General features: G+C 44.4%; 1 protein-coding gene across 4 annotated transcripts in view; it reads left to right on the forward strand.

Moving 5' to 3' along the window:
• Positions 1-3,063: 3,063 nt before the first annotated feature.
• Positions 3,064-17,907, forward strand: part of LOC117873919 (DEP domain-containing mTOR-interacting protein) — a 110,756-nt gene continuing 95,912 nt past the window's right edge. The window contains exons 1-2 of one of the 4 annotated variants that reach the window (XM_034763819.1): positions 3,064-3,301; positions 3,785-3,958. In XM_034763819.1, the coding sequence (XP_034619710.1) occupies positions 3,873-3,958 (86 nt within the window). In that variant the 5' untranslated portion in view covers positions 3,064-3,301; positions 3,785-3,872. Of the gene's footprint in view, positions 3,302-3,327; positions 3,412-3,784; positions 3,959-17,907 lie in introns of those variants that run through there. The other 3 variants (XM_034763818.1, XM_034763821.1, XM_034763820.1) reach the window with 3 other exon arrangements.

Genomic DNA, 17,907 nt, shown 5'->3' on the forward strand with positions numbered 1-17,907 from the left:
ATGATGCTGTAATAAGATGAGGCCCGGAAACATAAACTCTTGTATCAAAGGCCCAGTCTGAGGCCTGAAGCAAAGTACTTCCAGGCACTGCTAAGCAAAAGTTGGGCTGTGAGCCAGAGGCAGGCCCTACTCACAGAAGTTGGTGAGAAGAGAGTTGTTAGAAGCAGGTGCATCCACACATAAGTGCTAATAAGAGGAACTTGTGCTAAGATGGCATCAGGACTCTCCACAGAGCTAACAAGGAACAGGCAGGTGCATCTTAAAGACAGGGTCAAAAGGACAACATGATGGATAGGTTTGTTTGAACCAACATAATCAAAGAGGGAGACAGCCCCCAATGAGTAAAGAGGCTGTACTTCAATACGTCAATAGGAATGAGTAATCTGTCCTGTAACTGTATAAAAGTAGGGGCCAGACTGTCAGGCATAGGGGGCAGTGGAAAGTCCCGCCACTGACTGAGCCGGTCCATTGCAAGGGAGCACAAATTCATAGTATGTTTTGTAGAGTCCACGGGAAACTATTACTGTGCTTCGTTTGACAATAAACCTGGCTCGCGTTCCTTCGTACCTTACTAGAGTATGTGGTGTTTGGGGGTTCTCCTGGGGTTTGCTATGTCAGCTATCTGTGCAGAACTGGGGCAGCACACAGAGGGAACATGGACGCAGCCAACTGTTATCATCATCGAACAAGAGCAGAGCATCACACCGGTAGCCACTGACAACAGACGCTAAACTGGGAGGAGTGGTAGGTATACTGGAGGGTACGGATAGCATACAGAGGGATCTAGAGAAATTAGAGGATTGGGCCAAAATAAATCTGATGAGGTTCAACAAGGACAAGGGCCGAGTCCTGCACTTAGGACGGAAGAATCCCATGCACTGCTACAGACTAGGGACCGAATGGCTAGGCAGCAGTTCTGTAGAAAAGGACCTAGGGGTTACAGTGGACGAGAAGCTGGATATGAGTCGACAGTGTGCCTTTGTTGCCAAGAAGTCTAATGGCATTTTGGGCTGTATAAGTAGGGGCCTTGCCAGCAGATTCAGGGATGTGATCATTCCTCTCTATTCAACACTGGTGAGACCTCATCTGGAGTACTGTGTCCAGTTTTGGGCCCCATGCTACAGGAAGGATGTGGAGAAATTGGAAACAGTCCAGGGGAGAGCAACAAAAATGATTGGGGGGGGGCTGTAGCACATGACTTATGAGGAGAGGCTGAGGGAACTGGGATTGTTTAGTCTACAGAAGAGAAGAATGAGGGGGGGGGGCGAGATTTGATAGCTGCTTTCAACTACCTGAAAGGGGGTTCCAAAGAGGATGGCTCTAGACTGTTCTCAGTGGTACCAGATGACAGAACAAGGAGTAATGGTCTCAAGTTGCAGTGGGGGAAGTTTAGGTTGGATATTAGGAAAAACTTTTTCACAAGGAGGATGGTGAAGCACTGGAATGTGTTACCTAGGGAGGTGGTAGAATCTCCTTCCTTAGAGGTTTTTAAGGTCAGGCTTGACAAAGTCCTGGCTGGGATGATTTAGTTGGGGATTGGTCCTGCTTTGAGCAGGGGGTTGGACTAGATGGCCTCCTGAGGTCCCTTCCATCCCTGATATTCTATGATTCAGCGTGCTGCCCCAGTGCTAGCTCCGCAGCTCCCATTGGCTGGAAACCACAGCCAATGGGAGCTGTGTGGGCAACACCTGCAGGCATGGGCAGCACACATAGCGTAGAGCCGCCTGGCTGTGCCTCCGCTTAGGGGCCGGACATGCCGACTATTTCTGGAAGCCTGCCTTAGCCCTGCTGCATCACTGACTGGAAGCTGCCTGAAGTAAGCGCTGCCCAGCTGGAGTCCGCACCCCAAACCCCCTGCCCCAGGTCAGAACCCCCCGTACTCTAACTCCCTTCCAGATACCACACCCCCACCTGCACCCCAACCCCCTACCCCAGGTCAGAACCCCCTCCTGCACCCAAACTCCCTCACAGACCCCATCCCCTTCCCCTAGCCCTGAGCACCCTCCCAGAGCCTGCACCCCCTTCTGCACTCCAAACCCCTTGGCCCATGCCAGGAGCCCCCTCCTGCACCCCAAATCCCTAAGCCCTACCCCAGAGCCTGCACCCCCAGCTGGAGCCCTCACCCCAGCCCCCAGTCCAGTGAAAGTGAGTGAGGGTGGGGGAGAGCGAGTGATGGAGGGTGGGGCCTCGGGGTGGCAGGGAAAGGGTGTTCCTTTTTGTGCAATTAGAAAGTTGGCAACCCTAAGTGAATGGGGTGAAAGCAAACTCTGCAAGATACACTATAGGTGCACTTGAAATCTGTTTCCCATGTGGGAAGTTTCTGTGGGTTTCTCTGTACCTGTTGGAATTTAGCACCCTCTTTTGACTGAGGATGCAAAGAACTGGGAGTGGGGAGCTGTTTCTGATGAATACCCCACTTAGAGTTTACCTAACAGGTGACCAGGAATACAAAGTGCTAGAGATTTTAGGCCGAAGTGCTCAGAATTTGGACTCCGATTCCTCTTTGCAAATACCCAAGAACAGTTGCCAAGATACATTCTGTGCAACCGGAGCAGGGCTGTACTTTCTGCCAGGTACTGCAGCACAGACTAGCACAATTCTGCACTCTTGGCTGGGTTTCTTCTTTCTCCATTTCCTTCTGACACTAAAGACCCCTATACTGAGCAAGGGAAAGAAACACTAGCTGCGGGAGCCTCAGAAGGAAAAGTCTAGGGTGATTTAGGAGGAGGATCACACTGGGAGCTCTGCACTCACTACAAGGGGTCAAGGCAAAATTAGAGTAGGGCAGGGGGAATTTGGTTCTAAAGGATCAATCTATTTTTTCTGCTCTCCCCCCCACACACACTTATTTTTAATTGTTGTAGAGAAAGAAATGCAGGAAGGAAAAACTCTGTGTGGAGTGAGGACAGGAACAGCTGGAGTTTTCCTTGCAAGAGGGTGGGGAGCAGGGGAGGCTGTGTTAGCTGTATCGTGAGTCCTCAGAGCACCTCTGCTCTTGCTCGGCAGCTTGGGCTGCACGCTGCTGTCTCAAAGGTCGCTTGTGATAAGCATAGGGCCTCCCCTCTCTCCCCCCTCCGCCCCCCAACCTTGGCTGCTACGGCTTTGGCTGTGACATTCAGTCTCTTCCATGCTGGAGAAGTAGTAGCGAGCAATGTGCTAGACAGAGGGGGACGCTGCTGCCTTGGCTGGACCTGCTGCTGCTGCTGCAACCATGTGTCTCTCTCTCTGGCTGTGACACAGTAACAAGGAAATTGGTGGGATCTGTCGTTATCTCCACAAGGGAAAGGTGACCCGCACAAAGGTAAGCGAAAGTGAGGCGTGGCTCTTCTGTTAGCAAGTGGCAGTGGCGCAGTGTCCCTGGAAATAAGCAGACGGGGAAGTCCGTCTCCTCAGAAAGGCTTTTTGCAAAGGGTCGGGAAGCTGAGTAGAAAGCGTGTTTCCTTTGAGCTGTCAAAAATAAATTGCATGCGGGAGTTTAAAAGCTCAGCTCGCTGTTCGGAGAAGCCAGACCAGTAGCCATGCAGCGATGTGCTGCAAACTAAAAATCACCCATGCCGCTTTGCAGCGCTGGGAAACGCAATCAAACTAACCGATCGATGGGACTTAATTAAAACGGGGCATAGCCTGCAGGAGACTGGAACTGGGCTGAAATGTTCCCTTTAAGATGTGTGCGGTGCAGATTAAGGATCTGTTTAGGGAAGGAAGGGGATTTTAACAGGGGTGGGGGAGGGGTTGGGATGTATTTATGTTGTCATTTAACCTAACCTCGTTGTCATTTAACAAGCATAATAAACCAGCCCCGTCATCCAGTGCTGAGAGCTGCAGCCTCCCTTAGCCCTGTTGTGTTGTATGTCCCCGGCAGGCTGGCAGCGATGGAGGAGGACATGGGCAGCATGCAGCAGAAGGCGGCTGAACTGGAGCACATGGCTGAGGTCCTGCTCACTGGGGAGCAGCTACGGTAGGAGATGGCTCCTTCCTCCCGCTCAAACATTGCTACAGACTCTAAAAGGGGTAGGGTGACCAGATATCCCGATTTTATAGGAACAGTCCCGATTTTGGGGTCTTTTTCTTATATAGGCTCCTATTACCGCCCACCCCCGTCCTGACTTTTCACACTTGCTGTCTGGTCACCCTAAAAAGGGGAAACTCCTTTGCCCCTGTTTTTAAGGAAATTGCTGTTAAATGGGCAGCATTTACTTCACAGCGGTGTAAATCTGGATTAACTCCATTTAAATCAATGGCTCAAATTTTGCTGTCGGTTGCACAGGTGCAATCCTGTAGGGTCTGATTCTGGTCTCCCACTGGTGTAAAGCAGAAGTAACTCCACTGATGTCAATGGTGTAAACCTGACGTAAGTGACGGTAGAATCAGAACTGCAACCTCTGTGAACTTGTGTGCCTCACCCTCTCTAAACCCAAATTATCGGTGCACACACATACCTCTGTCAGACCTGCTAAACCACACACATTTGGGAAATGAAGGGTTTTTGTGTGTGCTTCAATTAGATTCTTACAAACTCCTGCTTTCAGCCTGTCACAGCTGCTCAGCTCTGCTGTTTCAGCTAGGAATTGGGCTATATGTAAATAGTATTGCAGGCCTGGGATAATGAGTTATCTATCATTCCTTGTAATAGTTACTGAGACTGCTACAGTCCAGGGGCAGCTTTCTATTCCATTCTGGTTAGGGTCTTCTAATTTGGTCATAGCTGTACTATCTGAGGACTCTGGGGAAGGTGACAGCAAGTCAGCCAAGAGGTTTTAAAAGGCAAAACCAGAAGAGGAATAATAATTAAAATCAGATTTTAATAGATTTCTGGTCCAGTGTGTCAAATATGATTGGCACTATAAAATGATTAAGTTAGATGGATAGAATAAACCTCCATTAAGATCCAGGGTTTTTTAGTCTCTTTGAATAATGCTGAAAGACTTTGGGTCTAACACAGCCCGTTTTTTATAGGGTTTTTTTTTTTTTTTTAAATTTTGGATCAGTTGACCAAATTCCTATGCATATCACAGAGCAATAAAGAAGAAAATTGTAAAGCTTCCCAATTCTCACTGTTAATATAACTTGTGATTCAGGAAATACAGACGATTGTATGATAGTGGTATAATCAGAAAGACGTAATAGCAGTATGCCAGAAGTTTTCTTCAAATTTTCAGCAAATCATTTAAAATGCTGGTTTAACATTTTTCATTCATAATTTTGAAAACGTTGCTTGATCTGGGAGCTGTTCAGATGAGAACCAAAGTTCCTTGATTTCATCTCAATCGAAGTCAAATATTCAGACTAATGGTTATTACTAAGATCAGTTTGTATTTTAAATTTGTATGTCGATGGCAGTTAAACTAAGAAAATACTCTGCTACCTCGATATAACATGACCCATATAACACGAATTCGGATATAATGCAGTAAAGCAGTGCTCCGGGGGGGTTGGGCTGCGCACTCTGGTGGATCAAAGCAAGTTCAATATAACGCGGTTTCACCTATAACGCGGTAAGATTTTTTGGCTCCCGAGGACAGCGTTATATCATGGTAGAGGTGTAATTACCACTAAAGCAGAATGTTTAGGAATCCTCTTCAGTTTTAAGATGCTAGTTCAGAAGACATTTTCATAGCTAGTAGTTATTTTTTTAGGTTACTTATGCTGGTCAGATCCTCAGCTGGTTTAAATTGGTGTAGTTCCAGAGTAAGTGAAGCATTGCTGATTTGCATCAGATGAAGATCTGGCTCATGGGTTTTGGTTCTTATTCTAAACTGGTATGTATACATTTTCTTAGGAATTAGCTTAGGAATCTTAGCTTCAGCTGTTGGGGCCAAGTTTTTAAAGGTACTTAAGTGCTTAAAGAGGCAGATAGGCAATAGGAGTTAGGTCAGGGTTCTCAAACTGGAGGTCGGGACCCCTCAGGGGTCACGAGGTTATTAAATGGGGGAGTCACAAGTTGTCAGCCTCCACCTCTGACCCCGCTTTGCCTCCAGCATTTATAATGGTGTTAACTATATAAAAAAGTGTTTTTAATTTATTAGGGGGGTCACACTCAGAGGCTTGTTATGTGAAAGGGGTCACCAGTATAAAAGTTTGAGAACCACTGAGTTAGGCTCTCTTGAAAATGCCACTAGGCACCCCTCTGCACCTTTATGCACCTAAATATGTTTAAAAATCTGGCCCTTGGAGACTCGCCTCACCATTGCTGCAGAAGTTGTAGTGGGGTCAGCCACCTCCCATGCACCCATTATGGCCAGGGGTGCTGCTGTGGTGGTGCCCTGCCAATAGAGTTGCCAACTTTTTACTCGCACAAAACCGACCACCCTTCCCCTGCCCCCTGCTCACTCCATTCCCCCATCCCTCTGTCACTCACTCTCCCCACCCTCACTCATTTGCTCATTTTCACTGGGCTGGCTCGCGGGGAGGGGGGGTGGAGTGCAGGAGGGGGCTCCAGGCTGAGGCAGTGGCTTGGGATGCAAAAGGGGGTGAGGGCTCCAGCTGGGGGTGTGGGCTCTCGGGTGGGGCCAGGGGTGGGTGGGCTTAGGGTTCAGGAGGGGCTCTGGGCTGGGGGGTTGGAGCTGAGGGGTACAGGGCGTGGGAAGGGGCTCTGGGCTGGAGTGGGGGTTGGGATATGGGGTGGGGCTCTAGCTGGGGGTGCAGGCTCTGGGGTGTGATTGGGGATGAGGAGTTTGGGGTGCAGGAGGGTGTTCTGGGCTGGGATTGATGGGTTTGGAGGGCAGGAGGGGGATCAGGTCTGGGGCGCAGGGGTGTGTGTGAAAAGTGGTCCTTCCGGGAGCTTACCCCAGGCAGCTCCTGGAAGCAGCGGCATGTCCCCCCTCTGGCTGCTACGCAACGGCACGGCCAGGCGGCTCTGTGTGCTGCCCTGTCTGCAGGCGCTGCCCCCACAGTTCCCATTGGCCACAGTTCCTGGCCAATGGGAGCTGCGGGGATGGTGCTTAGGGCAGGGGCAGCGTGCAGAATCCCCTGGCTGCCCCTATGTGTATAAGCTGGAGTGGGGACATGCCGCTTTTTCCCAGGAGCTGCGCGGCATGGAGGCTAGCAGGGAGCCTGCCAGCCCCACTCTGCAGCGCTGCCAACCAGACAGTCAATGGCCTGGTCAGCAGAGCCTCCAGAATCCCTTTTCGACCGGGTGTTCCAGTCAAAAAACAGACACCTGGTCACCCTACCTGCCAATGATTTTCCCCTCAAAGGGCTTCTTAAATAAACATTCCCTGCAGATTCCTGAATTTCCCTCCTGCTGACTTGGGGTCCTGCAGGAGCCCTTTTGCTCCCTGTAGCATCTATATAGATGGGGCTCATTCTGTAATCAGGGCTGGCTTACCTGCAGGTTCTCCAGCCCATGGGGCAAGCCATCCTGCTATAGTAATAATATGTTACTTATTTTTACATGATGCTACCAGAGAAAATAAAGACAGTCTGTACCCCTATAAATCAATGGGGATCCACATGGATGGAAGGATCCACTCTTGTGAAATCTGATTCCAGGATTCGGGCCTAGGTTTATCTCTGAATTTGTATCCCCCTCTGATACAAATATTTGTGTCTTATTTTTTCACTGTCTAGATCATCTGGGCAACAGAATAAGTTTGTTAGCTGCACGTTTTGTTTCAGAAAATAAGGGCCGCCAATATATGGTAGCAAACGGGGTGGTAGACAAGTTTTGGCCAATGGTATATTTGTGGTTTCCTTTTCTTTTCCCATCTAAGAGAAGTATATAAACAACTTGCCTGGTTGCCTCAAAGAGGAAGATATTACAATAAAGGTATTATAGATGTGTATAGAACAGACAAACTGATGCTAGAAAATTACAATAAAAACAGATTCTGAAGAAACATACTGTAGTCAATTCTTAGTGATGCTTACAAACATTACATAAGATCTTAGAGGAGATGATTTAGTGACTAGTGATTATGTGGATAAAATGTGTATGAGTAAGTGCTACATACTTCAGGATCAGGGGGTAGCCGTGTTAGTCTGTATCCACAAAAACAACAAGGAGTGTGGTGGCACCTTAAAGACTAACAGATTTATTTGTGCATAAGCTTTAGTGAGTAAAAAACCTCACTTCTTCAGATGCATGGGATACTTCAGGATGACTGCCAGTGTTCCCTCTGATTTTTCGCATCCGTGTGCAGAATTAATTTTGCTATGTGCACCAATATGGAGATGATGGGTGGCAGGGGTAGGGCGGAGGGGCTTGGAGAGTGGAAGGGGGCTGAGGGCTGGGGCTCAGGGCTGGGTTGAGGAGCAAGGGGGCGAGTGCTCTGGTTGGGGTTGCGGGCTTTGGGGTGGGGCTGGGGAAAGAGGACTCCCTCCCCCCCAGACCTCTTTCCCCACAGCAACACCTGGGCTGGGGCTGCAGGAGGGGCGCCTCTCCCTGCCGCAGCCGCTCCGGGGCTGGAGGAGTTAAGTGCGCGGCCTGTCATGGCATCCTGAGTGGCTGTACAGGCGTGCACCTTAGCAGGAACTTAGATGACTGCATACCTCAGGCGTGACAGAATAAAAGGAAAACACAAGAGGGGTACAGGGTACAGGTATGCAAAAAAAACCCTATGAAAATTAGGTGTTTATAATTATACTCTTGGTTTATTTGTAAACCAGATCAGTGTGTGTGACTTTATTCACATATTTGAAATAACTTCATTAAAAATTTTTGTGGATGTATAAGGTGATGGTGGGTCATGCCACGTACCTTTATTAGCTATAATAATAACCGTTTAGGACCCAATAGTTCCTTCTACTTTTAGAAGTAGTGGCTATCTAAGCAAATATCTGACTAAATTACTGCTGCAAGAATGCATGACCAATGGGAGCATAGCTCCTGAAGAAACCATGATCTCAGTTGGAAGGAGGCCCAGAGGAGCAGTGCAGAGGGTCCAGCCTTCTACAGGACTGGGGTTTGGAAGCTGCAAACCTGCCTCCTCACTAGGGTCCCAATGCATCTCCGGGTAGGCAACTATGTGAAGTGTATGTCACCGGATTTCCTAGTAAGATGGGTTTCTCTGGGGGAGGGTATCATAGCCTTTACTAGTTATAGTTTGGACAGTGTTAGTCAGGTTTAAAGAAATTTAATAATCAGAATATATAGTTGTATTAATATGTAATACAATTGAAGTCAATGGGAGTTTTGCCTGAATAAGAACTTCAGGATCTGGTCCTAAATTATGTATGTCCCAGTAGGTGGCAATGAATCATGTTAATTTCAACATTGTTTTGAGAAGGGATTAGGGTGTCACGGTTGCTGTGAGTTTTTTGTTTCCAACAATATAGCTATCCTCATGATAACTTAGTTTACAAATTACCTTTCCTCTGGCAACAAAAAGCTGCTTCAATAGGTGGGTCCTTTATTTTAGTGAACGTGTTCTGGGGTCTTATATTGCTCCCTGGCTGCATACATGCGCTCTCTGACAAGTCATACCTGTCTGCTGTCTTGCCCTTCTGCACAGGATGAGTTCAATAATGGTTTACCATTGCCAAATCCCTGACAGGTAGTCTTTTTCCAGTCCACAGGCCCCTTGTTTTCTCATGCTTTGTGTCCTTAGTGTACGTGGGCCATAGTTGGCCCACGGAGTAATGAGAAACATTAGAATATCTGAACCCACACCTATCTGGTTGCTTACTAAAATTTGCCAATGATCTAGAAAAGTAAACTCTGGAGTAGGTGTAACTTCAATAACATTTAACCACTTTCCTTCTATGACATTGTGGTGACCTAAATTTTTATATTCCTCTTATTTATAAGCTCTTGAGCTATCCTGAAGCCACTGTCTCCAGAGCCAGGGCACTATTGAGCAAGCATGTATGCACCATAGTAGAGAAAAGGGTAACATTTAGTTTGTGGCATAAATATTCATCATGAAGGAGGTATGTGTATTTCCACCCTTTTCAAGTTCTTCTTTGTTGTACACTTATAGTATTTTTAGTAACATTATGGTTCCATATGTCTTTATTGATGTATGGTTTGATTTTGAAAGGTCCTGGGGGTCTGCAGCTCTCATTGACTTAAATGGAGTGAGTTAATGTTCGGCACTTCTGTAGCTCACGCTATTAGACCTTTAATATGCTAAGACATGTGTTTTAATAATTACAGCCACCATGTAGAAAACAACAATTTTCTTTCAATCAACACAGCTACAGGAAGCTACATGTGTGTAGCAAGACTGTTAAAATGCATGTATATTTATTTATATTTTGTTTGAGAAATACCCTATTATCAAGGAATTGAAGATCAAGTAATAATCATGCCCATGCACTGAGGGCAGAAGTAACACTGCTCAGGCAGCCTGGCTTTGCCATTTCTTGTATGCTGGGCTCTTTACTCATTCTCCCACTGCAGTGTTTTTTGGCGTGGGCAGTTTGCAGAGGTAGGCATATGACACGTTATCATTACCTTATTGTGGTGGTGTCCAGCAGCCTCTCTTGTTCACTGATTGTAGACCCATCTTTACCCTATAGAAACAGGCACACAAGGCCTAATTAGGTGGGAGTCTGAAACAGCAGAGTGGGTCTCCCAGGTGTAGCACTTCAGAGGTTGTCTCATAGGTATCAGGATGGGTGGGGAAGCTCTGTGCGCAATGCTCTGACAAGAACTCCCTCTCCCAGTTCCCCCTTTCACATCACCGGAGCTGGAGACCATGGTAGAATTTTTTTGAATGGATGAGGTGAGGAGAACACCATGAAACTAGGAAGGAGGTGGATTGGCCTCCACTCCTGGATTGGCTGAAAGTTGTCCGGGACTAGTCTGGGCATTTCCTCCTTTTGGAACAAATATCCTGGTGTCTGTAGACCCCAGTCTGTTCTGGAGTGCAAAGCCCAAGCACTTTGAATGTATAATTATGCATTTGAATAAATACTGTTGTGGGGGAGACTGAGTTATTGGAGGGCTGGTACAGGGAACGGGAGGGCCAAAGTTAAGAGCCAACAGCAAGGCAGAATTAGTTCATGTGGTGGTTTCAAGAAGTGTACCTGAGCTTCCAGGAATTGTACACTCTATAATAGCACCCTAGAAGATTGAATGCCAAAAAAGCCTACATAAACATAACATTAGCTTGCAATGTTAATAATGTCAGGAAATGCAACAGTTAAGATCTTTGCAGAAATACTAACTTCCATACGTGCACTACCTTTTATTCATATTTTTCTTTGTAAACAAGAATATACAATTCAAGCTATCCATTTAGGCTTTTAAATAGTGTATGTACTACAAATTAAACATGATCTAAATTGCATTCCTAGTTATAGCTCTGTAACCACATTTACTTCAATATGTACTGGATAACGTAGCCAAGATTATTTTGCTTTAGGGACTTTAATTTTTGCATTATATTAAAGCTCTCCCAAAACTGTAACTGTGTAATCCTACCATCGTTTTTATGTAATTTATTTCTTTTTGTATATATTACTCTTTAAATATTTAGCTTCTCTCTCAAGGTCTCTGCAATTTTCTTTAAATTTAAATATTAATCAAATTCATGAATACTTAAAATAAAGTCAGGTTTTGCTACTAACTTGGGAGAGGAGGGGTTTGAACCGTGTATTGAAATCCCATATTTTCCAAAGCCCTTGAGGATAAATATCTGCAGCATGACTATGCTTATGTTCCTGCACAGTAGCAGTGGCCACAGCCAAGTGAAACTGAATTTAGATCTAAAGAAAAATAAAATATTTTAATCTAGACAGTCCTGCGCTGCCAGAAAAGTGCTATTGTGCGATATTATGGGGATAATAATATGCAATCATGCTCCTTCATTTCTGGGAAACTCTGAAACAAGGAAGGGGAATGAGATGCATGGAAACAAAGGGAAACGGGAAAGATGACACACAGACACTAAGGGTGTCAGCAGGGAGAAACACAGGAAATCCAAGGAGGTTTGAGAATAAAGAAAGATATGACTATCCAACTGTGGAAAGAGAGAGATTTATGTAAAATTAGAGAGATTTGGGGTAGGAAAAGAGATGGCAACCCAGAGAGGAAAGAAGTGCTGCTGCTGTTTGGATTGGTAACTGACATAACATAGATACCTCTTACCCTCCAATAGTTGGGAACTCTGCACAGAAAGAGTGAGTGGAGGAGGGAAAGCAAGGAAGGTTCCAACAGAGAGAAATGAAATTAGCCCTGCTCACCCAAGAGAGAAATCTCATCAATTTAGAGCAGGGTTACAGTTAAAATCTGTCTCAGCAGAGACTCTATGCAAATAACCAATCGAAGAGTTGTGATCCAAAGTTTGGCTTTCTGTAACATTGAGCAAAGTTTTAATAGTTGAATGAATATATGAAAATAGCTGCACTAAAGGTGCAAGAGTCTCATTTACAAGACAAATCCTCTCTCCCCCACACCATACTGGACTGGCTGAGCTTGGTGAATCCACCGTTTGGGCCCCAGAAGGGTAGGCAGGGTTAGAGCAATAACTGCAAAGCAGCTCTGAGGCTTCACTCACCACTGCTGCTTTTACACCCGACTTCTCAGAGGGCGATATCCTGTGGCTGTTCTGCCATTTAGACCCACTAGCCTTGCCCCTCTGCCTTAGTAAGGCTCCTTGTTCCCACCACAACCCAGCAGAGACAATGAAGGAGACCTCATAGAGCTGGGTTTAGGGACGCTTAAGCAATCTGCACCACTGGGTGGGCACCCCAAATCTTATTCCTGCTGCCTCAGATGGGTCCCTCCTTGTTTGGGGATAGATAGGATTTGGTTCCGAGGATGTGGCTACACTGCAAAACAGTGGCACCATGGCACCATGAGGATGTCCAGTCTTAAACATAAAGCATTTTCAGACTCCAGTCCAACAGTTTTTAAAAATAAAGTTGATCTTGAAATCCAACATGTGGTATGGCAAGATAGGTTGGCCCTTAGGACACAATGAGCAAAGCTATTTACATACAAACAAGTCTAACATCTCTCTTAGTCAAAGTTTCTACTGTATCTTTCCAGGATATAATACAAAAGGAGGGGCAAATATTGACTTTTCCATTTCATAGGTGCTGAAAACTATGTTGTACAAACTACGTAACTGATTCATCAGAGGCCTCCATCCATATAAAAACACAACTCCAAAGTGTAAAATTCTTTTCAGAACTTCTAACAATATAATTTTGCAATGACTTCTGGCCTGTTTTTAACAATGCCTCACCCAGCAGGTGCATTCAGATCCTTGGCCATCCCAGTGACAACAAATGTACTTTCAAATAACTGAAAAAGTACCTGACTAGGCCTGAAAATTAAGGAAGCACAAATAGGAAGGCTGAGTTTTAAATATCAGAGGCTTGATTCTTTTTTGATTCTTCAATGCTGTGTACCAAATCAAAGTGATAACATTTCACACTCACTTTGCACATGTATAAATGGCTGTACAAAGTGCAAGGCAGTGGAGAATCAGGTCTTTAATATGTGACCCTTTCCTGGAATTTAAATTTCAAAAATTATGAAACTGATCACAGACTCAGGCTTTCAGAAGGTTTATGTTATATCAGTATACTTTGCACTTATATAGTATCTTTCCCCTCATTAGTATTTTAGAAGTATTAGTTAATCATCCTAATAACTCTGGTAGATAAGTAAGTACTATTTTCCTTATTTTACAGATGGGAAGACTGAGGCACAGATGTTAAAGCCATAATTAAACTGTAAATGTTGGCACTTTTTACAAATGCACAAATGTAAGCAATTTTAGCCATCCTCAGGACAACATGAGGTGCTAGAATCACTCACAGTGTGGTATCCATGTCTGTTACTGGTAGTGAAACTTTAGGCATTAAAACTCTTTCTTGTGTCTAACACAGCAATGCTGGGAATGAGGAGGTAGAAAGTCAGGAAGAAGAAATGGCATGAGGGAAGGAAACATGGATTATTCAGCAAAATGTGTTTCTGCAAATTAGCTACTTTTAAAATTGTTTCTGTCTCTACTTGAAATTTATTATTATTAATTTGTATTGTGGTAGTGTGTAGCCCGGACACTGCTAGGTGCTGCACAAACACAAAACAAAAAGATTGTCTCCACCCCAGAGAGACTACAAGTAGAGAAGACAAGAAACAACTGGTAGATACAGACAAACAGGAGAAGGAATAAGGAAACTCGGAGACAGTGCTGCTCAGCATGTCAGCACACCTGTTGCCTGTTATTAAGTTTTTTGTAGGTATCACGGCAATAGAAAGATAATAGGCGAAGGTGGGGATAGGCTGTGAATGGCTTTGGAAGTGAAGATAAATAGTTTGTGTTTGATGGGAGGGAGCAGGGAGAGCAAGTGGAGGGATGTAAACAGAGGGGTGACATGGTCAAAATGACTAGCCAGGAAATTATCTTTGTCTTTGAATGGTTGTGAGCTGGGCAAGTTTGCGTTTCTCAAGGGTAGAAAAGAGAAAAGCCTTGAGACATCAAATGATGAGCATCTAGATCAGAATTTTAGTGGGGTGGATGGAGAGGAAAAGCTCTTCCTCTGTCAGAGATGTTATGCAGGAAGAATCCACATGGCCCCTGGAATCCTTCACTTTATAAACAGTTTCAACATGATCAGCTTTGACATATTTACCCTTTATGGTTATTATGTGGTTTTTACTTGGTTTGTGTAAACCATTCTCTAGTGCCACATTTGTCTTGGGATCCAAGACAGTTGTTTGTTTATTACATTTCACTGTCTCCTCTTGTTAAGGCCACTAGAGCTGGTGAATTCTGTCACAACATTTCCATTAGTGTTCATCTCAATTTGTAACCACATTTGCTTTGTATATGTTTGCATCCCTTTTGCCTTTTCCCTCCTGTTTATAGTCTACCAAGTGAATGTATTGACAAGATTTCTTTAAAATAGTGTTTGCATATTGTATTCCTTTCTTTCTCCCTTTGTAAGTATCTCTTGTTTTTAAGGGATGCAAGTACATTGGAGCAGGGACTGTGTATTCCTGGTTTTGCACAGAGCCTTGCACATTGTCAGTGCAGCTGTACCAGAAAAACCTAACACATAATTATAATACACATCATGGAAACAGTGAATTTTAATTGAATTAATTTAATTTAAATGACTTACAGAATATTCAGAGGAAGCAAATTTTGAATTTGAAATGGTGTTTGCCTCAGAAACCTGATTCTAGACTTTGTGCTAACCCAGTCAGGGAAGAGAAACCAATAAAAGTTGTTCAAATTTAGAATATCAAATAATGTCAATTGCTTTTGAAGAGCTATACGCCAATGATTATTCACAGCAGTGATTCTGCAAGTATGTAGAACAATTTCAATCAAGATCATAATAATTGTATAAATTATCCATCCAGCTGATTATTACCCACATTTGTTATTGAGTGTAGAATATAATTTCATGGCATAGGAAGCAGTTAGTTGCTTCTTGACTTCTAAGGATTCAACTGAATGAGCTCAGCAGCTGGCTGTGAGTAATTTACTTTAGTGGGAAGGGAGAACCTGAGCTGATATATTTGCTGCCTGGTCAGTGCAAAAAGAGACACTTAGGTATAAAAAACGAAAAGTAGCATTAAATCGTACACACACCGAATGCATTGTGTGGGAACATTGAGTACAGAAGCCTGAAGAAGGAACTGACATAGAAATTAAACGACTTTAAAAATTAGCACCATTTGGGTAACATAAAAAGAGTATTATAAAGTCATTCAGGAAAAATAGATGAGGCTAAATTATTTAGTGGATTTTTGTGACCAGAAACATCTTTTATTTTCTCCATAATATGAGGTAACTACCATCATCACTGTTGCCTGTTCTAAGCTGTCAAGGTGATGAAAATGTCAACTTAAAATTCACAGTGAACAAAAGAAAGAGCCCAATTTTGCCCATATATACATTTGAGCAGTGAATGGGAGCCCTGGTACGAGATATGACTCTATCCTAGGGTTGCCAACCCTCCAGGATTGACCTGCAGTTTCCCAGAATCGCCATCGATCTCCTGGTGACTATTGAAAGCAATCCAGGAGATTTTAATAGGATTTTTTAAGAAAATTACATTGTCATGTTGGGGGGGGGGAAAAAATCTCCCGGAATAGCTTCAGTCAGAATTGGCAACCCTACTTTATCCCCGTAGAATGCAACTCTAGTATTCGCAACCCATTATTTAAAAATAATGAGTCAGGCCCTAAAATCATGATCTTGGATTAAAAATCATGAGATTTTTAAAACTAAATTTTGCGTTATTTTTATTTGCCTTCTGATTCTCAGCCTTTAGGATTGAGAGGAAGGAAGGTACTATGGTTAGGACACTAGCCACGGACTCGAGAGACAATTTTCTGCTCTGCTACAGACTTCTTGTGTGATCTATGGCAAGTCATTTCATTTCAGTGCCTCAGTTCTCCAGCTGTAAAATGGGGATAATAGTATTTCGCTATCTCACAGAGGTGTTATAATGATAATGATTATGAGGTGTTCAGATATTATGGTGATAGGAGCCATGTAACTATGGTAGGAAGATAGAGTGCACTTGTTTCACATTTTCAGGCTTTTCTCTGTGACCATGAGGGTTAGAAACTTATTTATTTATTTTAAATGAAAGCTGAGATTCTTATGCAATCGCTCGATTCCAGAAGCTGGAGCTTTAAGAAAAACACCAAGGGTGAAATCCTCGTCCCATGGAAGTCAGTGGCAAAATTCTCATTGACATCCATGGGGCCAGGATTTCACCCCAGATATTGTGAGTTTCATGATAAAATCATGAGAAGTGGCAACACTGCAGCTCACCCCAGTCCTCGGAGGGCTTTTGAAAGGTCCACCATGTCACTGAAGGCCTGTAATGCCATTTCATGAAGACAAAGGGATCAAGGAGGAAGGAGGTATGCTCTAGGGAAGTTCTATGGCCTGTGTTGTACAGGAAGTCCGACTAGATGATCACAATGGTCCCTTGTGGCCTTGGATTCTATTAATCTAAGGCAAAGTGGCCACGTTAGGGAGGGGCTTTGTGCCAGTCCTCAAAGTCCAGCACAGTGAGAGCTGTTGCGGGGAGGGCTGATGTGTGCTGGAAGGCCTGTAGATCTTAATACAGGCAGAAGTAGTGCTGACTATCTGTGTCACTTTTTATTATTACAAATAGAGCACTTACCTCAGTGCAACCCACCTGCTCCTCTGTAACCACTGCTCTTGCCCGCACTACAAGACCAATGGATCCAAGGGCCCAAAATCACCACAGAAGGACATTGCGGTCACAGAGGGGCTGCACTGCAGCAGGTTGGTATGGGAAATCCTTTGCTCTCAAAACTTTGCAGATCTGGCTTTGCGTGCAGAGAGGTGACTTTCAACCACAATCTCAAGTATTCCACGCACTGCTTAGTAAAATATACTATGAAAAGTAGCTGCTGTTCATGCTCCTATTACTGTTGTGGGAAGGAGATGGCTGAATTACCCAACGTGTTATCCCACTTCAAAAGACACATCACATAATCTATTTGGGAGGGAGCCTTAGATTATTGAGAGAAATTTAAAAATGAGACTCTGCCTATTATTATGTTGTTTTTTTGTTCATAGCTTGCAAAGTACAACTAGACTAGTCCAGTTTCCCTTTCTGGCTGTCAACCCTTAGCATAATGCTGCAGTGGTTGGGGTGCAAACACTTAAGAAGAATGATTAAATTGAAACAAGGCCCCTTTTTAAATGTATCTTTTAGAATTTCTAGGTGTAACAGGGTAGCTTGCCTCTTACATGAAATTGGACTCAGCTTTCCTGTTTGGTGCAGCTAGTTTGATGTAGTGAGCAGGGTGAGAGGCTGCCCCTGGGATTGATAAATGAAAATTCAGAAGCTTGGAAGTCAAGTTTAGAATCCAGAGTCCAGAATCTTAAGAGAGGGGGAGAGAGATTATTACTCCCGGTTAAGAAATGGAGAGTCATGAGAGCTCCGAGAAAGGGCGGAGGCGGGCTGAGAGCTTTAAGGAGGAAGGAGTGGTGAAAATTCCCTAGTTGA

Source organism: Trachemys scripta, chromosome 2, assembly GCF_013100865.1.
Source record: "Trachemys scripta elegans isolate TJP31775 chromosome 2, CAS_Tse_1.0, whole genome shotgun sequence".
Taxonomy (NCBI): Eukaryota; Metazoa; Chordata; order Testudines; family Emydidae; genus Trachemys; species Trachemys scripta.